This window comes from Camelina sativa, chromosome 17 (genome assembly GCF_030686135.1).
Source record: "Camelina sativa cultivar CO46 ecotype springtype chromosome 17, ASM3068613v1".
NCBI lineage: Eukaryota > Viridiplantae > Streptophyta > Magnoliopsida > Brassicales > Brassicaceae > Camelina > Camelina sativa.
Window position 1 is genome coordinate 3,811,151 of NC_141896.1, and position 23,884 is coordinate 3,835,034.

At 35.1% G+C, this 23,884-nt stretch overlaps 6 protein-coding genes and 1 long non-coding RNA gene across 8 annotated transcripts; 2 read left to right on the top strand and 5 right to left on the bottom strand.

Annotated features, from left to right (window-relative positions):
* The first annotated feature begins 408 nt into the window (after window positions 1–408).
* Window positions 409–2,381, top strand: LOC104759136 (uncharacterized). The gene has a single exon (XM_087495415.1). It carries the CDS (start codon window positions 409–411, stop codon window positions 2,218–2,220), a length of 1,812 nt encoding a protein of 603 aa, XP_087351541.1. The 3' UTR covers window positions 2,221–2,381.
* LOC104755199 (uncharacterized) lies at window positions 2,352–6,922 on the bottom strand. Of its 2 annotated transcripts, none has more exons than XM_087495414.1 (15): window positions 6,648–6,922; window positions 5,982–6,064; window positions 5,773–5,894; window positions 5,639–5,689; window positions 5,239–5,358; window positions 5,040–5,159; window positions 4,655–4,796; window positions 4,273–4,443; window positions 4,027–4,182; window positions 3,829–3,935; window positions 3,613–3,703; window positions 3,326–3,467; window positions 3,100–3,256; window positions 2,773–3,013; window positions 2,352–2,693 (listed from the first exon to the last, which is right to left on the bottom strand). In XM_087495414.1, exons 1-15 carry the CDS (start codon window positions 6,718–6,720, stop codon window positions 2,460–2,462), a joined length of 2,010 nt encoding a protein of 669 aa, XP_087351540.1. In that variant the 5' UTR covers window positions 6,721–6,922; the 3' UTR covers window positions 2,352–2,459. The 2 variants fall into 2 exon arrangements, with proteins under 2 accessions (XP_087351540.1, XP_010475847.1); XM_010477545.3 differs by having other exon boundaries at window positions 5,982–6,073; window positions 6,648–6,915.
* Window positions 6,923–6,970: 48 nt separating this feature from the next.
* On the bottom strand, window positions 6,971–9,480 carry LOC104755200 (uncharacterized). Its single transcript, XM_010477547.3, has 6 exons — window positions 9,316–9,480; window positions 9,104–9,147; window positions 8,296–8,431; window positions 7,605–7,742; window positions 7,396–7,517; window positions 6,971–7,305 (listed from the first exon to the last, which is right to left on the bottom strand). The coding sequence occupies exons 1-6, from the start codon at window positions 9,427–9,429 to the stop codon at window positions 7,155–7,157; spliced, it is 705 nt and encodes a 234-aa protein (XP_010475849.2). The 5' UTR covers window positions 9,430–9,480; the 3' UTR covers window positions 6,971–7,154.
* Window positions 9,481–9,710: 230 nt separating this feature from the next.
* LOC104755201 (uncharacterized) lies at window positions 9,711–10,422 on the top strand. Its single transcript, XR_762194.2, has 2 exons — window positions 9,711–9,849; window positions 9,956–10,422. It is a non-coding gene; the product is annotated as an uncharacterized LOC104755201 (long non-coding RNA).
* Window positions 10,423–10,849: 427 nt separating this feature from the next.
* Window positions 10,850–13,811, bottom strand: LOC104755202 (oligopeptide transporter 2-like). Its single transcript, XM_010477549.3, has 5 exons — window positions 13,035–13,811; window positions 12,846–12,943; window positions 12,190–12,753; window positions 11,850–12,102; window positions 10,850–11,770 (listed from the first exon to the last, which is right to left on the bottom strand). The coding sequence occupies exons 1-5, from the start codon at window positions 13,524–13,526 to the stop codon at window positions 10,970–10,972; spliced, it is 2,208 nt and encodes a 735-aa protein (XP_010475851.2). The 5' UTR covers window positions 13,527–13,811; the 3' UTR covers window positions 10,850–10,969.
* A 4,204-nt stretch (window positions 13,812–18,015) lies between these two features.
* On the bottom strand, window positions 18,016–20,554 carry LOC104755204 (phosphoglycerate mutase-like protein 1). The gene is made up of 8 exons (XM_010477550.2): window positions 20,360–20,554; window positions 19,930–20,037; window positions 19,737–19,816; window positions 19,200–19,326; window positions 18,922–18,996; window positions 18,706–18,794; window positions 18,427–18,546; window positions 18,016–18,231 (listed from the first exon to the last, which is right to left on the bottom strand). Exons 1-8 carry the CDS (start codon window positions 20,420–20,422, stop codon window positions 18,186–18,188), a joined length of 708 nt encoding a protein of 235 aa, XP_010475852.1. The 5' UTR covers window positions 20,423–20,554; the 3' UTR covers window positions 18,016–18,185.
* Window positions 20,555–21,556: 1,002 nt separating this feature from the next.
* LOC104759137 (phosphoglycerate mutase-like protein 1) lies at window positions 21,557–23,051 on the bottom strand. Its single transcript, XM_010482100.1, has 9 exons — window positions 23,001–23,051; window positions 22,798–22,905; window positions 22,602–22,681; window positions 22,419–22,521; window positions 22,239–22,313; window positions 22,012–22,100; window positions 21,804–21,923; window positions 21,671–21,715; window positions 21,557–21,581 (listed from the first exon to the last, which is right to left on the bottom strand). The coding sequence occupies exons 1-9, from the start codon at window positions 23,049–23,051 to the stop codon at window positions 21,557–21,559; spliced, it is 696 nt and encodes a 231-aa protein (XP_010480402.1).
* Window positions 23,052–23,884: the final 833 nt, after the last annotated feature.

Here is a 23,884-nt window from a genome sequence, read left to right on the forward strand (position 1 = left end):
ACTTTCGTCAAAAACCAAATTGTTATATGAGCCCTTCATTCATGTATAAACGAGCCGGTTAACAGAGAGATATTGGGCAGATACGGTTAGAGTTCTGGTTCTCTGAATTTTAAGAACAGAACCAAGGATTTTGAATTTTAGAGCGGTTCGCACCGAACCCAATTTATGTAATTTGGGCCTAATTTATGAGTAAAAGGCCCAAATTGCACAAAACGCTAAAGAAACAAAACAGTGCCATATCCTTTCACTCACTGCTTCTGCTTCAACCCGCCTCCTCTGTTCTCCTTCCTCTCCACTAACTCTGAGATTTCTTATTCGGATGTCTTTTGCTTAGAGAGGATTAAGTTTAGTTTTTCTAAGTTTCCGAACTTTGCTTTCGTTTCTGTAGGGAAGATTTTGTTGTTTTATATGTCGATGGATTTAATGGTGTCCACAAGCAGTGTACAAGAAGGGTTTTGTTTGATTCAACAATTTCATCGCGAGTGTAAACGAAGTAACAAGCTTGACGTCTCTAGTCGTACCACTGGTAATATTATTAGGTCTAAAGTCTCTCTCGGGTCACGAAAAAGGAATCGACTTGTTCTTGTTTTCGCGGCCGCCTCCAAGGTTGAGAGTTCCGGTCTTAATGGTAGAACTCAAAAGTTCGAAACTTATTCTTCCTCTGGGCATATCAATGGTAACGGTAATGGCCATTTCAGTACTGCGAATTCGTCTTTTGTGTTGGAAGATGTCGAGAGTAACAACCATTTGCGTCAGATGGTTAGAACCGGTGAATTGGAGGAAGGGTTTAAGTTTCTAGAGAACATGGTTTACCACGGTAATGTTCCCGATATCATTCCTTGCACTACGTTGATCCGTGGGTTCTGTAGGATGGGTAAGACGAGGAAAGCGGCAAAGATCTTGGAGATTCTTGAAGGCTCTGGTGCTGTTCCTGATGTTATAACTTACAATGTTATGATTAGTGGGTATTGTAAAGCTGGGGAGATCAGTAACGCTTTATCTGTTCTCGATAGGATGAGTGTTTCCCCTGATGTTGTCACTTACAATACCATCTTGCGTTCTCTTTGCGACAGTGGGAAACTTAAGCAAGCTATGGAGGTTCTTAATAGGATGCTTCAGAGAGATTGTTATCCTGATGTGATTACTTACACTATATTGATTGAAGCTACTTGTAGAGATAGTGGTGTTGGACAGGCCATGAAGCTTCTTGATGAAATGAGGGATAGAGGATGTACACCAGATGTTGTCACTTATAACGTTCTCGTGAATGGTATATGTAAAGAAGGAAGATTGGATGAGGCGATTAAGTTTTTGAATGACATGCCATCTTCTGGATGTCAACCAAATGTTATTACACATAACATAATTCTGAGGAGTATGTGTAGTACCGGGAGATGGATGGACGCAGAGAAGCTTCTTGCTGATATGCTTCGTAAAGGCTTTTCACCAAGTGTTGTCACTTTCAATATCTTGATTAATTTCTTGTGTAGAAAAGGTTTGCTTGGCCGAGCAATTGACATTTTGGAAAAGATGCCTAATCATGGATGCCAGCCGAACTCTTTGAGTTACAACCCGCTGCTTCACGGGTTTTGCAAGGAGAAAAAGATGGATAGGGCTATAGAGTATTTGGAGAGAATGGTCTCTCGTGGTTGTTACCCGGACATTGTGACATACAACACTATGCTAACTGCTTTGTGCAAAGATGGGAAAGTTGAAGATGCCGTTGAGATACTCAATCAGCTTAGTAGCAAAGGATGTTCTCCGGTTCTAATCACTTATAATACTGTCATTGATGGGCTAGCAAAAGCAGGTAAAACAGGCAAAGCGATTAAACTGCTTGACGAGATGCGTGCGAAAGATCTAAAGCCTGACACTATCACCTATTCCTCTCTTGTTGGTGGTTTAAGTAGAGAAGGTAAAGTAGACGAAGCCATAAAGTTTTTCCATGAGTTTGAGCGGATGGGCGTTAGGCCAAATGCAGTCACCTTTAACTCTATAATGCTAGGACTCTGTAAGACTAGGCAAACGGATCGTGCAATCGATTTCTTGGTTTATATGATCAATAGAGGGTGTAAACCGACTGAGACATCATACACGATTCTGATAGAAGGCATAGCTTATGAAGGTATGGCAAAAGAAGCTCTGGAGCTGCTTAATGAGCTTTGTAACAAGGGACTCATGAAGAAAAGTTCTGCAGAGCAAGTTGCAGGGAAGATGTAGCATAATGTAGTTCACTCGCTAGTCAGCCATCTTGTCTTGATTTGTGCTTAAGAGAACATTTTCAGTGGCTTATTTCTACTTATTAAGTCGTAGGTTCAGTATTGATATTGTCAGAATTTTGGTCTTTGAGGTTTGCATATCAATATTATTCAGTTGTATTATCTTTTGTGTCAGTGTCAATTGATAAATTCGACTACATACATCAATACATATACTATGCTATGTAATCCTAGAGTAAGTTATGGAGGGCCTTCAAGACGAATGTAGTCGTACATAATCCCTTGGAAGGGACCATTGCATCTTGGCTGTCTCAGGAATATAGTGTTATCACCTTGCACAAGTCGGTTTCCTGGTATGTTCACCTCATACAGCATGTAAACCCCATGGATCCCATGCCTTGCTATTGAATTGTCTCTCCCAATGAGTCCGGTTGTGAAGAGAGGGCGGACTGCTTCCGCATCATTGACTCGAATCTGCAAACAGAAAATGTCAACAAAACTTTACAGTCTTTAACTTACATCATCTCTGTTAAAAATGAAGTTTCATTTTTACCTGCAACTCGGCTAAAGTTGCAGATGCTATGGCGATTCTCAGTTTGTAATTCGCCTTTTGATCGATGTTTTCAAGTTTAAACCTAATCTGCCAAGTTGTTCCTTCATGCACGTCTCCTTTCTTCCTGGGAACCTGAGCAAAGAACCAGTCTCTGCGATAATCGCTTACACCAACAGTGTAAACAAGGTCATCATTTGGATACAAATCTGTGTATCTCTTCCACAACCCATATTGCCTGAACCTGCAGACAATAATACAGCAGTGTCTAGTTCTGTTGTTATTCACACATACAAGTAGTTTGGTTCACAAAGGTGTAAGCTAATAAACCTGTCTTGATGATGAACTAAAGCCCTGTTTACAAGCGTGGGATCAGGATCTGGGATAAAGAACTCAGAAGCTTTTCGGTCAGGGATACCAATATCCCATAAGGTAGGTCCATCTCTCGGAGGTTCATAAACGATATCACCCATTTCAATCTTGCACCCTGTGTTGTTATTATGTCCATCAAGAATTGGCTGATATAGAGTAAACTATTTAATTTGATAGAACTAACCTGAAGTCACAGAAACAATTGTGCCATTATGGTAATCTCCAATGAAACCGGGGACCCAGGCATAGAGATTATACTCGCCAGGACGCACGTTCTCTATTGAGAAATAGCCAGCCTCATCCCCTACCGCCCAAAATTGGTATCCCTGATTGGCAAACAATTCATTTGTTTTATTTTTTTTGGTAATTCCATCATAGAGTTCTTTCTTGATATCTTGGACACCTTTCAACCAATCTTCATTTTTTTGCTGCTTATTGCAAATAGTTAAGAATGGAGAAGGAAGAAATCACCTTGCATTCAATTTGCCAAGAACCAGAACCACCAGGTGGAGCCAACCCCACATAAGCACCTGCTGCTGAAATCAGATCATTGCTTATGAACCTATACAAAAATCAGTGTTAATATGTAGTGTTTGGTGGAATGATAACATTTTAAGAATCAAATTACAGAAGCAACACAAAATAAAGAACGAACCAGGAAATGAGGATATAAAATAACACTAATACCTGTCACGGATAAGTAATCTACCACGGGCCATGCCACGTTCTTCAGACTTTGGATATTCCTCAGATGCCACAAAGCTATAAGGCCAACTTTCAACCTCAGCCATCATCTGCATATTAACTCATTTAAGTAAGTCCTTACACTACCACAGAACTATTTTTGTAATCAGCAAGTCCAATGGCAATTTGCTTGTCTCGTACCTTTATCTTTGCATCGTCCCATAAGCAAAGTGGATCATCTCCATTGGCTGTGGAATTTAGGTAAATGAAAACAGGGCCATATACTTTTTTCCAAGGCTCACCGTGTTCAAAGCGAGGCATCATGGTTTTTCCGGCATAATGGGTACTGTGAAACACCTGAAATAACCATTATTTAAACCGAGATCAATATTGTACTTCTAAGTATCATATTGAAACATCCACCACATTTGTCACAGGGACACTTACTGCAAGAGTGGTTGGGCCAACATGTGATGTGAGGTTTTGTTTGAGTGGTCCGCCTGAGCGAAACTCATTACTGGGCGTAATTTGCCAAAATCCTACAGGTGGATCGAAGGATATCCATCCATGTACTCTGAGATCCTGATTCTCACACGAGTATTGGTATTTGTCATCTACCTGTCAGAGAAAAGAGAAATGATTTAGTTCTCTATGAAACAGAATTTACCGGATTCAAACTTTGAAGTTGTAATACATCACAACGCAAGAATAAGTTCATGATATACACTTTCATGTATTAGGAGATATGATATTAAACAGCTCAAACATCGCATGAGAAAGATCAAAATGTTCTAATTTCTGAATGATTATAAGAATATGGAACTCATACTTCGCCTTGCAAGCGTGGATCACATGGAGCAGTGAGCAGAGAAGCTTCCTGGTAATCTAGAGTTTGACATCTTCCTTTGCATAGATCATCTGGAAAAGGCATTATCCTTTTTCTGTCATCTGCCACAGCCATGTAATGGAATCTGTAAAAAAGAATCGCAAGGGAAATATATATATGAGATATCAAACAACTACACACTTGTGTTGACGAGCAATTAAACCCAAATCTGAAAAAAGACACTATGTTTTTTTTTGGGATCTGTGGTACAGGCCATCACTAACACTAACATCTGAGGTTTTCTTCTCAGTGCACAAAAATGGATCTTAAGGCAATTAGACTTAACATAAGACAGAGAAATTGACGTAGGAAATAGAGACAATATTACTTGTCCTTTCTGAGCTTGAACGCAATTCTTGTTTCTCCAAGTTCAAAGCCAGGCCAATTTTTTAGGTGTTCATAAATTCCGTATGAGTAAACTCCAGAAGAGCCACGGAGCATTATAAACCTGAAAGAAAGAGCATCTAGTCAGTGTCTCCTCTCTACTTTTGTTTCTCACTAAAGTAGGTACATCATGCAATATAGACCTTTTATCGATATTCAGGGGAATGTACTTGCCCTCAAGGGATGGATCCCATGTTCTTAGAAATGAGATCTCAACCTGTTCATCAGTCTCAACTATGACCCTGAAACTCACACCACTGATGCTGCATAGATACGATCAAATTAGACATTATATACCATCCAACAATTTTTAGTACACACCATATATACAGGAAAGAAAAAAGAGAACAGAATTACAATAGAGGATTGTGATGCAGCAGTAACAACGGACAAGTTCATTTAGGCAGAGAAAAACTAGTTTTGAGTCTAACTCTACCAATACTGAAAAATGCCACTAGCAGATGTGACGACCAATAGCATGATGAAGACCTATAGAATATGGATCCTATCGACTGTTAAGGTAAATGCATGGAGAGGACATACACATCAAATATTCCCTTGCCTCCAGGTTCATTCCAGTGCAGGTCCCAGTACCTATACATTCGGTTAATTTCAATTAACTTGGCTTCTCATAAAAACAGTAAAAGTTATTATCGAGTTATAAACATGACTCATACCCTCTGTTAGTCTCCTTATTACGAACTTCGAGCACATTGTCAACACCGTTATACTTTATGCCGGTGATGATTCCACCTGGGTTTGATAGTGTAACTTGGAGAATTCCATTGTCCATCACAACCTGAAACATTTCTGTCTTCAGTCAACAAAACACATTTAATAAAAGACACATAAAAGGAGACGTTATACACTGAGAAATTTGCCTCACATATCTATCATGGATATGCAGCTTGACACCTTGAGAGGGCATCCTGTGATCCTTTCTCTGACTAGGGCCACTTGTACCTTGATCTGTCAACCCTTTTGAGTGTAAGAAAAAAAAAATCAACAGTTTTGCTTGTAGATAAACTAAATAGACTGATATGATCACATCATCAAGAGGCAGAAGGCATCCGCACAAGATAATCAAACAACATAAATGTTTGTGTAAAAATATGACTTTTGAAGCGGCCATAGATATAGGATCTGTAGAACTGGTCTTTAAAAACAAACTGCAAAGGCGTTTTACCTCCGATCATCAAGCAAATATACTAATCAATAAACTGTAACTCTGTGATAGTTTTAAAGTCCCTTCCTTTCTGGATTTTTATTATACGTAGACCCAATAAAAAAAGGGGAAATATATCAACAAATACTAAACAAACCCAATTTGATGAAACAAGGAAAGAACAACAGTTAACAATGTCATAAGAAACAAGGTAAAATACAAATTTGTAAGTTAATTTTCTCATCCGGGCTAAAAAAAATACGAACTTTGCTGTCACAATTTCGTTTTAAAACCATTCTCAAGTGAGCGAAGTTCATCGAATCGTGCAGTTAAACCAGAGAGTGAAGAAACCCAGAAGAAGAGAAGAATTGACGAGAAATTACTAACAGTGGTGGCCGGCGTTTGAAGCGGTTTCATGGTTAATGAAACGATGCAGGAGCCGATCAGCCAGTCTCTTCATCAGTACTCGACCCACGCGATCACCACCGAAGCCTGATGCTCACACGCACGTGTAAAAGGAATCTAGAGAGAGACTGCGTTTAATGTCTGATTAAAAACGCTTCTTTGCTTAAGTTTGGGTGTGACTGCGTTTGTCTTTCTTTTTCTTAAGTATCTTCTAAGGCATTGCTTAAAAAACAGTTTTACTCGTAACTGTGAATCTTATCAATAAAATCGAATGTAATTAAGTTTAAGTTCGGTTTAACTCCAAATGAATCTGAAATCTCTTTTATTATTTTGAAACCAAATATAGAAAAAGCAAGTCTCATGCTGATCAGCTCAAACAAATCTCTGTCTTTGGTAAGCATTAATGAAAACCCTTTCTTGGAATCTGTCTGAAGGATTTGAGGCAAATTTACAGAATTACAAACAAGCTATGCCTCTCTTTCTCTCTCTTTACTCAGACTTCTTCTGGAAGAACATCGATCCTATTAAGACAGCTATTCCCGTTATTGCTATCGTGAAGAAAAGCCTTTTGTGCGAAACACCATTCCCATCTCTTCGTCTCCTACCGTTTCCATCTCCTTCCGCTGCTCTCGGTATCCTTCTGTATTAACCATTCCACGACATGAGTTTAGCCAATTAAGCTCTGAAGCAGAGTTTCAAAAATAAAACAATGCAGATAAGAATATATTACCTGGATGATTCCACATTGTTCAGCACAGTACCAGGGCACTTTGTCTCATGGTTATATCTTTCTCTCAATCTGACATAGCTGTTGCATTGATAACAGAGTTCTGTACGGTTGCCACATACTTCCTAATATTCGAAAATATCGAGCGGATAAGAAAACCCTTTGGTTGGAGAGAAAAGGCAAAAATATGTGGGAGTAAGAAGAGTGAATACCTGATGTTCAGCGAGGTCAACTGCAGGCAATGGAAACTCACAGAACTCACAGGTTACAATCCTCTTGGGGCAAATCTCTCCTTTATGACTGTCAAAAACCTCACGTTCTATGGTCTCTTTGCACATCGAGCATGCTATCTTCTCAGTACACCACAAAAGGAATAGCGTAAGAACAAGTCATTTTGGTCATAAAGCAGCGTCTAAAACCATACAAAATTACTGAGACTAAATCAGAAACATAAGAAATTCCTACTTGTAGTATTCAATAACTAATTTTGACCTAGTAATTGAAACAGTCACAACCTTGCATTCACACCCTGCGGTGGGAAGAGTTCTTTGTGAACACTTAACCATAGAACTCAAGAATAGTATGAAATGACAACACGTCAGGAATAAGCGTTGATAAAGACTAGCTGTTTGTGTTACAGACTAATTTCATGAGTCGAATCAATGCATAAGTGATCTAATTTGTTAAATGTAACACGCTCAAAACCCGTTGAAGGGGTATTTACAAAATATTTGAGAACAGAACCACTATATGAAACAACCAATCTGGATGTCAAAATATAATTTTTTTATGGAGCTAACAAAGAGATGTGTTTCAACTTTCAAATCAATGATGATAGTTGTGGAAAATAATCCAACGGAAAACTATTTAAAGACTGGTGCGAAATAGAAAAAAACAGCGTACCGGAGCATGTGCGTTCAAGAAGTGTTCCTCAGCATGCTTTTTGGGAACCATATCACCACAAATCTTACATTTTTCTAAATTCCGGGCACAATGTACACGATGCAGATCAATATTTGGTGCAGGAATGTCTCTGTCACTGAAAACATTAAAAACAATCAGTACGCATAAGCTTTATTACGGAACACTCTCAAGGGATCAACCATCCAAGTAGATGTTACCATTGAACATACAAAATGATCCGGCTATTGAAACACACAGAATCTCAGCAGACTCTACACTAACTAGACAAAGCACACATAGTCCTCTAGTAGAAAACTAAGCAAACCATCAGAGAGACAGTGAAATAGTAAAAAAGCATGAGAAAGCTGATGCATAATGGATTAATTTATCTCATGAAACAACCTTTTAGTAGGTGACCAAATAAATAAATAAATAAACAATTTTGCAAAAGGAATTGCATATAATAACGTAATTGCATAATCCAACCTTGTTATATAATTCTAATCACCGACACAAACCAAGCAGATTCTACATGTAAATCTAGAGATTTTGAAGAAACAAAAAAACAAACTGAATCAAAACAGCTCACAAGGTAGTATCTTCAATGTAACACAACTTGAAATCACCGATCAATTCCAATTTTTTTTTTATAAACCTCGAGTCCCAGAATATCGAATTACACAAGTCATCATCGAATTCGAACGATAAGCAACAAGGAGAAACCACGAAAAGCAACCAACCGCCCAAAACTCCGATCATATCAGAAATAAGTCAACAAAACCCGAAAAGATAAATCAAGGAGACGTACCAGTGGTTGCAAACGATGGTGATTTCTCCAGTCGCAGTCTCCATCTTCAATTTTCCCAAAAAAACAAAAAAAGGGAACTTTAAATTTCACAGATGTGAAAGGCAAAATATTCAGATCAGATGAGAGAAGCAGGAACGATCGATCAGAGAGAGAGAGTCCTGAAGAAACGAAATTTTAAGAATCACGAAATCAATCACGGGATCTTTTTTAACCTCGTTTTCTCGCGATTTTTTTCTTTTGAGCCGATGATATAATAAGAAGAGAAAATTGTTAATTCTGTCATGAACATGAACAGTGACAATCTTTATCACCAATGCCACTTTCATTATTTCCTTCTCTCAAATACCATAGGATCCACTTTAATTTATTGAAAATAACAAAAATATCCTTTATTTTCTTTTTTTTCTCTCTCTAGATCTCTCATCTTTCTCTCTCGATCTCTCATCTTTTTTTTGCTCTCTCTTTTCTTCTCCCTTCTTTCTTTCTTTCTTCAACAACAAATAAATCACCACATCAGAGAAATCTAGAAACTTGATTGTAATAATGGAGACCAAACCAGTGAAGAAGCGTTTAAGAAACGAGGCTTGATTTCTTATCTCTCTCATCTTCAATACTCATCTTCTTCATCTCTCTCTCTCTGGAAACCTCCATATCTTTTTTGAGTTTCTTCTGTTTGTTTTCTTCTCTCTATAATTTTGATGGACAAGATCTGATATCTAACCCATTTTTTCGGTGGACCAGATCTGGTATACCAAATTTGATGGACTAGATCTGGGAAGTAAATATGTCCATTTCTTGTTTTTAAACTTGTTGTTCACTCAATTTTCACAAGTTTTATTGTCTATCATGCAGTTCTTCAAACCAATCGGTGGACAACACTGATTTATCCTCCCAGATGGACAAGACTGATGAATTTCCCGATAGACAACACTGATGAACCTTCTGATGGACAAGATTGATTAACTTCCTGGTGGACAACACTGATGAGCTCCCCGAAGACAACAATTGATTTTGATGAACTCCTGATGGACAAGAGTGATGATTTCCCGAGACAATAATCGGTAGACAACACTAATGAACCTCCTGATGGACAACACTAATGAACTTCCCGAGGACAACAATCGAAGGACAACACTGATGAACTCTCCGGTGGACAACATTGATGAATTCCCAGATGAATTCTCATATAACAACAATCGATAGACAATACTGATGAACTCATCGATGGACAAAATTGATTCATATCAATTTGTATATTTCTTTTTTTATTATGTTTTTGATTCAGATTTAATTCAAGGATAAAATCGTCTTTTTCTCAATACCATAAAACTAAAAAATGGCAGTTTCAAAAAGAAAATTAGAAAGTGGCATTTGTCATAAGTTTTGTTTTGAAAGTGGCATTTTTAATAAAATTCCCTAATAAGAAAGAGAGAGAGAGACTCAAATTGTTTAATAACTTAATAATATCAATGAATAAAAATATGTAAATAATGAGATGATTATGGTTGAACCAAATTAATGAATATAGACATTTTTTTCTTTTTTTCTTTGGCTTTTCAACCCAAACCACAGACACTTTAATGTCTTCGTCCCACCCCACGCTCCTCCACTCTCACTTGTAGTCCACGCTCCTCTAAGTAGACACTTTAATCTCAAATTATTTAAGGTTTTTATATATACACTAATTGTAGATATTATTAGCAGAATCAACTTTTGAACACCCTAACTAAGTAATTAGAGAGTCTGTTTTTGTTAATCTGTACTATTTCTTAAAAATCCAACCGAAAAACAAATCAACAGATTCAAGTCTAAAAACAAATGGTACAAATCTGAAAACCAAAAAAGCTAAAAGCAAACAAAAAATTCTTAGAAAACAGGACAACCTTCAACTTGAATCCCAGGAGCAGTAGGACAAGAAGCAAGAGGACAGTTCTCACCGTTAGCACCCCACCAATGATCAATCGATATACCATTCATCGTCAAACTAAAGTACAACAGCACTCCCATGAACGCCAAACCCGCGTCCAATGCCGCAGACAGCACGTAGTTATACCTCTGCCACCACCCTTTGTAGTACTTGAACACAAAGTAGTTGAATATCACACCTACAATGATCCAGCAGTTGAAGTTCACACTTGTCGCTGGCGGCATTGCAGCTGTTGCTCCTAAAAGAACCGGTAGATTGATCAGCGATATCCATGTTTTCGTCGGGAAGGCTTTTTGGAGAAGCCATACTAAGACTGGTCCTATTAGTCCACCTAAGAAGAACCAGTTTAGTGCAGAGTAGTTTCCTAGCCTACCAAAGATTCTCTTGGGTCCTACTAATCCCCAAATCACTGATGCGTCGAAGAAAACTCTGTCGCTTGGACATGTCCATGGACTGTTTGGAGGTAGCAACTCTTTCTGGCAGATGTTCTCTACTGATGTAAGCAAGTACCATGCCACTGATATATTCACTGTTCCTGCTATCACCGTTCCTATGAGCTGGACTAAGAACATCGATCTTGGCGGTATCTTCATGTAATGGCCTAGCTTGAAGTCGTTGAGGAATGATATTGCTTGTGACATACTTATGTACCCATAAGTTTTGAAACATACGTTAGCTATTGGTCTCCCTGGTAACAACACACCCATCAGATACTCTGTGATAATGTTCAGACCTGGAGTCTGTCACAACATAAGTTTCATAGTGAGAAAACAGAAAAGATCCAACTCATGTTTCAAGGATTTAAAAAAGGTGTGGTACCTGATTAGTTGTAGCAGTGATAATGCTGACTGGTACAGTAAAGGTTACAGCCATGAAAGATGCTAGAAGGAGTCCCCACCAAGGCATTTGGATCTCGTCTTTCATGAATATGCAGAGAACAAGAGATAGTACTATTGAGATAGCGAGCAGGCCATAAAACCACCAGCCTGGTATGTCTTTGTACTTCTTCATCAGCCTTGTGTGTATGTCCACTTTAGACTTTGTTGAAGCTCGTACTTGTTGCCAAATTCCCCTAAGTAGTCAAAAATGAAGATTAGTAATATTCATCAGCCACAAGTTAGTAGTCCTTAAGCTTAATATTGACATATACGCAGCTTACTTTCCATTGAAGAGCGCAACATGAGTCAGTGTGGAAACGATTGCTGCGAAACCAATCCCATAACTGATAGCGAAGAACGTGCTGAGATAAACCCGACCTTCTTGTTGATAACTCCCCATGTCCAGTTCAAACTTATCGTTGACAATGGTGGAGATGTTGTAAAGCTGCCCTTGCTTATCAAACAGATCAGATGAGAAAATCGGAAACTTGTTTGCTTCATACATATTCATGCCGTAATATGATATTGGGATAACCATATACATGATCAGAATGTAACCAACGAGTACATTGACGATTGCGAAGAAAGGAGTCACAAGAGGGCTTCCAAGGTAAGAAGCTATGACAGACCAATCAAGAGCAAATGCACCAATCCCAAGTCCTGACATCCCTGAGCCTAACTGCTGAGCTGTGATAGACTTAGGGAATGCCCAGCAAACCCAAGATATCGATGATAAGGTCAAGAACAAGTAGGCTGGGAATATGTACCACGCGAAGCTGCAAACAAACGCAATCACAAAGAACTTCCCTCTAGACATTCTCGCTTTGTCCTTCTCATGAAGAGCACTAGATTAAAGATCAAAAGACAGTGTCAAGCACATTTTAATAAGCATCAAAAAAACAAGTGCTATGCACAACAATGTAACAAACCAACATACCGAAACAGAGAGACTTGAAGAACACTCGTTGGCCACCACATCTGTGCAGGATCAACCACTAACTTTCTCATGATACCAGCCCAACCATACCCAAGAATCTGAATCAACAAAAGATAATCATCAGCTAGTTAATCACAAAGAACTTTATAAAAGAAGAGAAACAGAGAAAACATTAGAAGTGAAAGAGACCTGAGTAGTGATAACAAGAATCCAACTAGCCAAGAAACTAATCTTCCTTTTATAAAAAGCCATGATGATATCAACAATTCCAACAGCATAAGCAGTACCAGATCCAAACCCAGCACCAGCGTTAGCAAACATAGAGATCAACACATGTTCCTTGACGTTAAAGGGACCCGGATTCAAAGAAAACTCCCAAGACCCAATCTTATACTTAGTCTCAGGCAAAACCCGAGCCATAAGCTTCCCTAAAGGCAACGTAACCACTTGAACAGAGATCATAGTGATCATAAGAGGCTGAGTCCTGTACCCAAAGAAAGTGTTGAGAAACGAGAGGAGAACACAAGAGAGAAGCCCTAGAAACCACATCCGAAACGTCCACACGGGTAAAGAAGGATCGTCGTGGTTCGACACAGTGAGACGAACCTCCTCCACCGGAGATTCGTCTTCGTCGTCATCGGCGATGATCTCTGGTCTGCGTGATTCATCAATCGCAGCCATTTTTTGCGGCGAGTGTGCGTGTGAGTGTGGCGGGGGCTTAGCTAGGGTTATGAATTTTGGTGAAGGCGAGACGTCAGAGAATTTTGGAAGAATCTTTTATAAAGAGATTCATGAATATATGAGAATCTTTAGTAATTATGATTTTATATATTTTCGAAGATTTTTGATGATCTAATTGAAAATAAATATTAAGGGAGAGTATCTACTAAATTGAGATTTTTAATATCATAGTATTGTGTAATTGAAGAGTGTCCCCCGGAGAAATTGAAGTTTGTTGCAAACAAACATGTTGTTTGTGATTAATTAGTTCTTTAATATCAATTTTTTTATTTTATTTTTATAAAGTGAAGTAGTACCAAATAGGATACTTTCCCGCTTAAAGAATTTGGAAAAAAATCATAATTATAGTAACAAAAAGTCTTATCCCGATGTTTTGCTGGTTTTATCTTTCTTTAGAGGAAAATTAAGGCTTTGAATGGTAACTAGTTTTTAAAAGTTGATTTGGTTTTTGATTTGTTGAAAATCTATTCTTTTACCATTCAAGATTTTAAAAATTTGGATTTCTTAGAAATTAGGATAACTTTTTTAAGTGGTTTTTCCAAATTTCAAATAAAACTAAAAACCATAATTTTGAGATTTTTGTAGAAAACCTTTACTTTCAGCATAATTTTTTTGTTTTTGAATTTTTAATTTATTAAATTTTAAATATACACCAAAAACCAAAAATTCAAAAACTAAAAACTAATAAAAAATCTATTAGCATTCATAACCTAATATTATTTACTGAACTTATTCAACTATTCTATCGACATTGACTTTATTCAACTTCCCTCTACACCGCGTTGGACGTGCCTTACCTACGGCGTCGTATTTAAAATCAAGAATGAAACATTTGGGCTGAGCCATACCAGGCCCGTTAATTGTCATGATATCATCAAAATTTATAAACCATGGCCATGAATGGCTGCTGATTTTTTACTGGTTTTTAGATTTTGGTTTTTGGATTTTGGATTTTGGATTTTGATTTTTTAAGTTTTTGATTTTTGCTGTAGATTTTAGTTTTGCAAAATCTTGAATGGTAACTTAATTAGTTTTTGGTTTTTATGTATAATAATTATTTTAAAAATAGTAAAATAAAGATTAAAAATTTTTATTTAAAGATAAAAAAAATACAATGATGCAGAAAAAAAAAATACTTTTATTGCAAATAGAAAACATATTATTGCAAAATTACTATCATCATCATCGAAAACTCTATAATGATGCAGAAATTTCATCCTGAATCCCTTCCATATACTGCATCGGAGTATTATTTTGCTATAATTCTTCATCTGAATCAGAATCTTCTTCAGCTATATTACTAGCTATATGATCTGAATTGATGTGTTTGGTACTGAAAAGCCGATCCAATATATCAAGGTCGATAAGAGGATTTGCTCGGAGCTTTGAAGCAATGGTGTTTCCTATATAAAAAAAAGTTTAATGTATCAGTTTACCATATATGTTCTTAACTAACAATATCATGTGATAGGATACATAAATATTACCTTAATACGTTCATTCCACCATGAGTCGTTCATGTCAATAGCTAGAGTGGTGGGATCAAGTCCAACTCCAGTTTTTTCGATCAGACGACAATAAACATCATAAAGTTTTTTGAAACTGTAAATTTTGTTTTTTAGTGAAAGCCATTCAAGATCGTGACCTGTGGCTTCTTGAAATCCTTTTCTAATTCTCGATTTACTCTCTTCCTTTAGAGGGCCAATACGCCAATTAATAAGCTCCATCTCAATCTCATATATTTCAAGTAAATGATGAACCATACTATTGGTCCATTGAATCTTTGGCTTTATATCATATTAATTGTTTACATACAAATAATTAGTCAAGGTAATTTTGTACTACGGTAGGATAGAAATCACTAGAAAATAAACATATCAACTAAATAAGTACCTCTCTGGCATTTGATGATTGTCCTCGATAACCCATACCTACAATAAATTTTAATGTAAACATCATAACAACAAAATAAATTTTTCTAAATAAATAGTGTTGATATAAATAGATAATGGTGTTAGACTAAAATTTACCGCAAAATTCAAGCTTGATTTGCAGAGATGTTTGCACTTATAGGATGGGAATGAAATTTGTGTGTGTAGAAGACAAAACGTAGCTCTTTTATAGTAAAAAAATTATATAACAAAATTTAGTTTAATAATAACAAATATGCAAGTCTTTAGTAAATACCCCTAGAATAGGTTTTAGTAGGCCTGGGCAAAAAACCCAGACCCGAAAACCCGAACCGGAACCGACCCGAAAATATGGACCCGAATCCGAATCCGGAACCGGTAAAATACCCTATTGGGTCCTAATCTCCTAAACCCGAAGAACCGGAACCGAACCCAGAACCGAACCGAAAACCGAATGGGTACTCGACATACCCGTAATAAAATCATATATAGAGAATTATTAGTTATATATATTTTTTATATAACATAGTTATTCAAAGTTACAACTTAAAATTCAAAATATTATTTTTTCTTAGATCAACATAATGAAAATACTCAAAATAACCAAAATTATATTGAAATGTTTAGCTATATTTTTTAAAATATTTATTTTTAAAAATTTATTTTAATATTTAACATTAAAATTTCTGAATAATCGGGTAAAATTCAGATTTTCGGGTTAAATTTCGGGTAATCGGGTACAAAATACCCGAACCCGAATGATATCTGATTTTTTCGGGTATTTATAGGTTCTGAAATTTTAGACCCGAACCGACCCGAACCCGGTAAGACCCAAACCGAACCCGAACCGATATTTTCTGTTTATCCTATTGGATCCTAAACTCCTCTACCCGAGAAACCCGAACCCGACCCGAGTACCCGAATGCCCAGGGCTAGGTTTTAGTTTGTTCCTTGCACAAAAATAAGGTTTCGTTTGTTTTGGAATTTAATAAGTAAATTAAAATAAATATTTATATTAGAAAAAAGAAAAAAGAAAAAAGAAAAAAAAGTCACGGTGGAAACCCACAAAATGTGGTTTTTAGATTTTATGAAGGAAATTCAAAAATCCTCCAAAAACTGGTTTTTCTAAATTTTAGGAAATCTATTTTTTCATAATCGTGAATGGCTTCAAAATTGGATTTTGTAGTATCTAAAGCCAAAAACCACTGCAAAATCAGGTGCCATTCAAGGCCCATATTTCCCCTTTCATGTCATGTGTATATATATGTAATATGACCCGATTGATTTATTATATCACTTAGCTGTCCTTTCAAACCTCCTTCATAATGAATCTCGAGAATGAGTTCGAGATCGTTGAAATAGTGACGTTTATGTGGATTTGAAATTGAGAATTTGTTAAAAATGCCCCTTTTGATATACCCCTTTTCAAAAATACCTTCTTTTCTAGCTATTTTTATTTATGCACTATTTTAATTTTTAATGACCATTTTACCCTTAGATGAAAATTATTTTATTCAATAAAAAGAAAAACAAAATTTTCCCGCCAAAAAATTTCCGACATATTTTCCCGCCAAAAATTTTTCAAAAAAATTTTCCCGCCAAAAATTTTTTTGTCAAAAAACTTTTCATAAAAAATTTCGAAAAAAAATATTTTCCCGCCAAAATTTTTCCCGCCAAAAAAAATTTACAAGGTTTTTAAAAGGTTTTATAAGGTTTCTACCTTATAAAAGCCTTATAAACAACTTGTAAACGCTTTTACAAGATTTTTAAAAGGTTTTAAAAGGTTTTAAAAGGTTTTTAAAAGGTTTTCGATTTTGGGAAAAATTTTCGATTTTGGCGGAAAAAATAATTTTTTTGGGAAAAATTTTCGATTTTGGCGGGAAAAAAATTTTGGCGGGAAATTTTTTTGGCGGGAAAATATTTTCGATTTTTATGACTGTACATTCTTGCTGTCACTCAAAAAGAGTAATTTGGTCATTTTGTATATAAAGAGGGGTAGTTTTAAAAATGGTCAACATAAAGGGCTATTTTTAAAAAGAGATATGGAAAAAGGGGCATTTTTGAGAATGCCCCTTTGAAATTAATATAACAAAATATAATTATATATTTTTAAAGTAGTTTAATAACTTTATTGAATAAAATGTTTTTTTTGTCAACCATTGAATAAATTGATTATTTAATAGTTTATATTACATAAAATATTTTTTTAAATAAGTCTCTTTCAAAACTTGTACAAAAGTTATAAAAAAATTTCCTCAATTATGGATTTATAGATTACTTAGTTCCCTCGATAGTTCTTCAACTGTCCAACAAATGCAAAAATACTTACCTATTATTTATTGTATTATTTAGATTTATTAAAAAAAATATTATTCAAGATGATTAATCAAAAATTAAATACGCTTTTCCGATGATTCAGTTATACCAGTATAAGAGAGACCAAAACCTAACTTATATATATATATATAATTCACAATAATTTGTTTTTAATAAATTAATATAAACATATTATATATATATTAATTCACAATAATTTATTATTAGAATAGTATTAATAAGTGAATATACATTAAAAAAATAGTTACATAATAATTTCATGTGAATTATTTATCTTAAAATGAATAAAAAAATAAAAGTAAAATAGTGGATTTTAGTGGTAGCTTCGATCTTCCCTAAACGCACTCATGTGTTACTTCTTCTCTATCCGAATGGTCCGGAGTTCACAATTGGCAAACCTAAACAAACCAATAGATCATTATTAATTAAAATCAATTTTTATGAATAATAATAGCTTGAACCCGATGACTTTCGTTACTCATCAGCAAAAATGGATTGGTGAGTCGCTTATCTAAATTGAAAATTAGCTTACAGCTGACGTTTTAATGATTAAAGAGCAGAAGAGTGACTAGAGTTGAGAGAAGCATAATCACCTTGTTAGGTGACTATCTTCAATAGGTATGCCAAGCTTTTCACGAAGCGCACGAAGTGTTTGTTGCAAGAAAATCCCGTGGCTTACAATTGCTATTTCTTTTTCTGGTCTGTCTAATAACCTACATATACGTATTTTTAGGCATATATAAAAATATTCTAACAATTACGTAAAATGGACATATTTCTAACTTGGAGATACTTTTAAAGATATTTGGACCACCATTTAATTAATAGAATGAAAAATGTGAAAGGTACAAAATAAGAAAGTTCCTGGTCACCATGTATAAAAGCGAAGACCTCTATTAGCAACATCTTCTAGTTTTTCCCTTTCCTTGTCTTGCCATTGAGCATCTTCATCACTCTCTATCTATATAACCATAGTGTAAATGAACAATTTAACAAAATTAATTCATAAATGGAAAAAGATCAATGTGGGAAAAAAAAAATGGAAAAATATCAATTTGAGCTTCTAAAGGTATAGTGAGATTTTCTACCATTGTAAAGTCAATGTCAGGAAAACAAGTGCGGCGGGTACTTATACTTGCTCTACGATCACACGGATAAAGTCCCTGAATTGAACAATTAGAGTGCATCTTAATTCATCATTATATTGGAACACATAGTAAGCACTTTACCATGGATATAGTATAATATAATTCATTATAAAATCGATAATTTTCCTATAAGATTTTTAATTCAGAGAATGAATTAGACACCACCTTCCAAAAATTTATAACTATTTTTTTTAGGTAATGAAAATTTGATATTATACCATGCGTTCTCTACAAGTCTCAAGTGCTAGAATTGGAGGAAGGTTGTTAGCTTTTGTAAAGTCGTCGGATATATTGACATCTTCTACTTCTTGTCCCCTAAATATTCCTATTGAAGTTTCCATTGCTCTGAAATTTAACGGAACAGTGTTACACTGTTACTATTTAACTATCAAATGTATAACAACAATTCTAATTAATGTCTTCACTTTACATAAAAAAAAAAATTATGAACAATGATCAACGACTTATTTGATGGATATCAGCAAAGAACAGAACCTTCAAAATTTAATTCGAATTATAGAATATATCAAATAATTCATCATTTTTGAATATATATATATATATATATGAACGCTAGATATATATATATGCCTAGCCTAACCTATCTATAATCAGGTCTATAATTTTTTTTCATTGATATTTATAATTAAGGTTTACCAACTATTTAACCTCAAATCTAATTTTCTAAGGTACGTAATTCTACCAGAAAATTCCACACAAAAGATTAAATTGGTAGCTAGGAGTAGTACTAGTACCGGCGCAGCGGTGAGGTAATCACCAACTCGATAGTGTTTAGTAATCCTGATTCATGGATTTTCTTGCGCCTTTCAGAAACCTGCAAAATTCTCAAAAAAAAATATCATATATACAAGAGTACTGTAGTGCATCTCAACGTACTATACCAAACCCTATAAGCATATTTTGATAACAGATGTTATGCTCTCTCACCTGTTGCAACCCCTTTGGAGAGAGATGGGCATCAAAAAGCTTTTCTGATTCAGGTTTCTCTCTGTGCTCTTCTAATTCTACATTGTGGATGCCTTGTGCATGCCTCACCTTAATTCAAAGCCGGTCCAACACAAATTAGAATTAGCATGACCCTATTACCTTTTACGTAAATGTAAACTCAAACACAAAAGTGCGTTTGAAACAATTAATACCTACCTATATCTTTTACTTTTAAAGTATTTTTGTTGTAACAACTAATCAGAAAATATAAAGCTCGTCAGACAATCAGACCGTAGTTAAAATGTATAATTACTTTTCTTGACTCTTGTTTTTAATTTGAAAGGTCTCGAAAAATAAGCTAACCCTAAAGAAAACCAATTGCGAGAATTTCCCATACGAGATTGGAGTTATAAATAAATGGAAGACTAACCAAATGAAGGACTTTGAGATTAGGCGAGGAGAGCCGCAGCGTTTTAGCTCCACATAAATCCATGTCTGGACGTGTAGTGAGTGACCTCGCCTTAATGAAATTAAAACTACCTACAATTATTATTTATTTATTTTGTTAAGAAACTACCTATACAGATACAATATATTTACAAAACCAATTGTGGTTCTTCTTTTCGGCCTTTCATCATGTTCGTATCATCATATATATAGTATAGATGATAGATCTACTATCCCCACGTACTCAGCAACGGCAATTAATGGAAGTCACCCAGAAACAACTTGGAAGTAATATCGAAGCTATTTAAAGAAATAGTGTACGTCTTACGTCTTACGTCAACAATTCTTAAGAGAGGATAAAAGAGGGAAAAAAAAAACCAAGGTCCTCTAACAAAGAAAGTCTTACGTATTAATGGGTTTAATTACTCGTTTTTCTAATTTTCTTTGCTTTAGAAAAAAAGTAACGTTGAGGATAAGATAATTATTTTCTAAAGACCTGACGTATCCAAAAGTTTAAAAAAAAAAAAAAGTTAAAATAAAACAAGTTTTTATATATATTTCACCTTATTCCGTCAAACAGTTATAAGCTTGATTCTTGAAGCAAAGATTTTAGTTACAAAAAAAAGTTACTTGTTTGTTTTTTTCTAGGTTGTACATGTAGAGATATGAAATGTCTATCTTTCGTATACGGCGCATGCATGATTCAGGGATCTTTTGGTTTACATTTAAATTAGTATCCCCTTATATATCAATTTTACATGCCTTTATTTGGAAATAAAGTAGGTCGGTTTAGTTGTCAAATTTTATGCAATAAACACGTGGTTGGTAGATAGCGATTTAAAAGTCTCTAAAAAACAACACGACGACTGTGACTATAAAATATAAATTTCCCAACAACAGTTTTTCTATTCTATTACATTAAATATCATATCGTATGATAGTTTATTTCCATTTATTTATTTAGAATAATTTCCTAAAAAATTGCATATAAGAAGAAAAGTAGATAGGAGTATAGGAGTATAGGAGTATAGGAGTGGTTCACGCATATATATATATATATATATAGAAGAAGGCTCTTTGACTTTGAGCTTTAAAGAATAAAACAATAAAATCAATAGGTACTACGAAATTTCTTCAATAAAGACTCCGTCGTTCTATAGAACTTCCTTCCTCGGTGAAATCAAGTCTCCGTAGATGTACTCAGGCTGAAAAATAAAAGTATATATTATAAATATATAACAACACGAAATGGATAATCATAATAATTATAAGTGGATGAAGATCACACACTAACCCTTTGTCTACAATCACGACAGTACGAATTTCGCAATTAGCAAACCTGTAAAGCAACATATTTTTTTGTTGTTATACAAGGAATTAACAAGTTGAAAAATATATTGCAAAAGAGAAACCATTTGTATAATAACCTCTTGCAAAGCTCATTTCTAATTGACTCGTCACAATCGTTTGCGAAAACATACAACATATGCTGCAAAACTATTCCATGGCTAACAACTGCGACCTCCTTCTCTGGTCTCTTCCATAACCTTTTTATAGAAAATTTATCAATTCTCTAGAAATATGTATGCTAATTATTTATACTTCACGAAGTTAATTAAGATTCAAAATGGTTACCACTTCATGAACTCCAACCCTCTCGCTAAAATCTCTTCTTCGGACTCTCTAACATCCGGTCTCCATAGGTTGTCCTCTTCGCTTTCAATCTATAATATGATCCAAAATATTAGTTAAATCACCATGTGTCTCCTTACATATGATGAGAAATGTTTATGTATATTATAGTTTTCCAAGAATTAATATGATCGTATTTGTTTATGAAAGGAAGAGTGAAAGCTCTTTGCCTGAGAGAAATCAATGGTGGGGAAAAGAGTTTGATACTCGCTAACGTTCCTTCTCATGTCAGGAGGACGGACTCCCTGCGAGCACATATACGTATCAATATTTCGTTAGCATGCATGAATTTGTTTGATCCATGATGAATATATGAGACATTTCTCCATGTATATACATATCAAACATACATTACGGTCTCTAGCAACCTCAAGTGCCAAAATGGGAGGGCTACTTGTCATACTCGGTTGTTCGGATTCATTTCCAAAAACTCCAATAGCGGTTTGCATAGTTCTATATACATAAACGGAATAACTAATCAGTCCAAGCCACTATTAGACAGGAAAAAATGCAAAAATGCAAATATATGGTACCTAAACAACGGTGAAGTTACAACTAGCTCAACCCTCTTTAGTAGCCCACTTGAAACAACTCGTTCACGGAGATTCTCAACCTTAAGAGAAGCATTAAAACGATTATAAGTTATCGCAATGCACGAATAAGGAGATCTCCTGAGGCGAGTTTGATCCACGTGGTTAAAGTTATAAAAGTTTAGGATTTCGGGTTTACCTGTTGGTGACCATGATCGGTAAGCGGAGCATCAAAAAGACGAGGAGACAACAACGCATTTCTATCTTTCTCGGCTTCTACATTGTGCACCGCTTGTCCATGTCTCAGCTTTAATAAAATATAGAAGAAACATCAATATACGTACGTACCACCAAAGTAGTATTAAGAGTATATAATAACTCAGCCTAATTATTGTCACTTACCAAGTGAATGATTTTACAGCTCTCCAAGGGGTACAAAAATCTTGCATCCATTTCTCTACACATTATATTGTTCTCATTAATGTAAACATGATATAGGCAGACAAGTACATGAACGAGAACATTACTAATTAATTTTTTAAAAATAAAAAGATACTAGAAAGATTATTGCCAATATCAAACCTATTAAAAAGTAGTATTGGCAGGAAAATAATAATATCTCAAGGGTGTCTTCTTTGATCTCAAGGTTATCGTAAAGTGATGATCGATATTGATAGGCAAAATGATGGACTCTCTCTCTTTTCTTTATATAGTGGGAAATAATCAAGACCACCAGGTCCACCACACACACACAGTACGTAAACTTTCATGCAAATACAAGTCAAACGTTTTGATCTGACTCATTCTTCCCTTGGTCTTACTAATGAATAACAACGACCGGTTTTAACCCATTAATATATCATTAATTTCCAAGTATTAGTTTTTGGTTTTAGTTTCTAAGTATTATTTTAAAGAATTAACTCCCCAAAATTTATTTGAACTGATACAAATTAAACAACAATTATACTCTTTCATACCTAAATTAAATTAGACCTTGTAATCACGATGACTGGTTTCTCCAATTTATATGCATTTGAAGAAACCATATGATCATGAGTACCTCGTAACAATTAATTAGTTGAATGCATGTGCATTCTAATAATCAAGAAATTAACGGGATATACAAAAAAATACATACAAGAACATAATTTTGTGCCTTATTTTGTTTAGATTACCAAAATATTGATTTTATTTTATTTCAATTTTTCAACATTGGATCTTAGAGCCAAAGACGGATCGAATCACGTAGAAAAAAAATTAACGGAAAGAGACAAAAGACATCGTAC

Bases quoted from the DNA above. Each gene is read 5' to 3' on its own strand.
- LOC104759136 (XM_087495415.1), top strand. From the start codon at position 409: ATGTCGATGGATTTAATGGTGTCCACAAGCAGTGTACAAGAAGGGTTT.
- LOC104755199 (XM_010477545.3), bottom strand. From the start codon at position 6,720: ATGAAGAGACTGGCTGATCGGCTCCTGCATCGTTTCATTAACCATGAA. The intron at 4,183-4,272 runs GTAAGTGTCCCT...TGGTTATTTCAG, and splicing joins TTGGCCCAACCACTCTTGCA to GTGTTTCACAGTACCCATTA. The intron at 2,694-2,772 runs GTAAAAATGAAA...TTCTGTTTGCAG, and splicing joins CAACTTTAGCCGAGTTGCAG to ATTCGAGTCAATGATGCGGA.
- LOC104755200 (XM_010477547.3), bottom strand. From the start codon at position 9,429: ATGAAAGTGGCATTGGTGATAAAGATTGTCACTGTTCATGTTCATGAC. The intron at 7,743-8,295 runs GTACGCTGTTTT...TGTACTGAGAAG, and splicing joins TCTTGAACGCACATGCTCCG to ATAGCATGCTCGATGTGCAA. The intron at 7,306-7,395 runs GTAATATATTCT...TGGTTAATACAG, and splicing joins AACAATGTGGAATCATCCAG to AAGGATACCGAGAGCAGCGG.
- LOC104755202 (XM_010477549.3), bottom strand. From the start codon at position 13,526: ATGGCTGCGATTGATGAATCACGCAGACCAGAGATCATCGCCGATGAC. The intron at 12,944-13,034 runs GTCTCTTTCACT...TTGTTGATTCAG, and splicing joins TTCTTGTTATCACTACTCAG to ATTCTTGGGTATGGTTGGGC. The intron at 12,754-12,845 runs GTATGTTGGTTT...TCTTTAATCTAG, and splicing joins CTTCAAGTCTCTCTGTTTCG to TGCTCTTCATGAGAAGGACA.
- LOC104755204 (XM_010477550.2), bottom strand. From the start codon at position 20,422: ATGGATTTATGTGGAGCTAAAACGCTGCGGCTCTCCTCGCCTAATCTC. The intron at 19,817-19,929 runs GTGAGAGAGCAT...AGAATTTTGCAG, and splicing joins CTCCAAAGGGGTTGCAACAG to GTTTCTGAAAGGCGCAAGAA. The intron at 18,997-19,199 runs GTATAATATCAA...TGTTCAATTCAG, and splicing joins AGACTTGTAGAGAACGCATG to GGACTTTATCCGTGTGATCG.
- LOC104759137 (XM_010482100.1), bottom strand. From the start codon at position 23,051: ATGGATGCAAGATTTTTGTACCCCTTGGAGAGCTGTAAAATCATTCAC. The intron at 22,682-22,797 runs GTAAACCCGAAA...GCTTCTCTTAAG, and splicing joins CCGATCATGGTCACCAACAG to GTTGAGAATCTCCGTGAACG. The intron at 22,101-22,238 runs GCAAAGAGCTTT...ATCATATTATAG, and splicing joins CCACCATTGATTTCTCTCAG to ATTGAAAGCGAAGAGGACAA.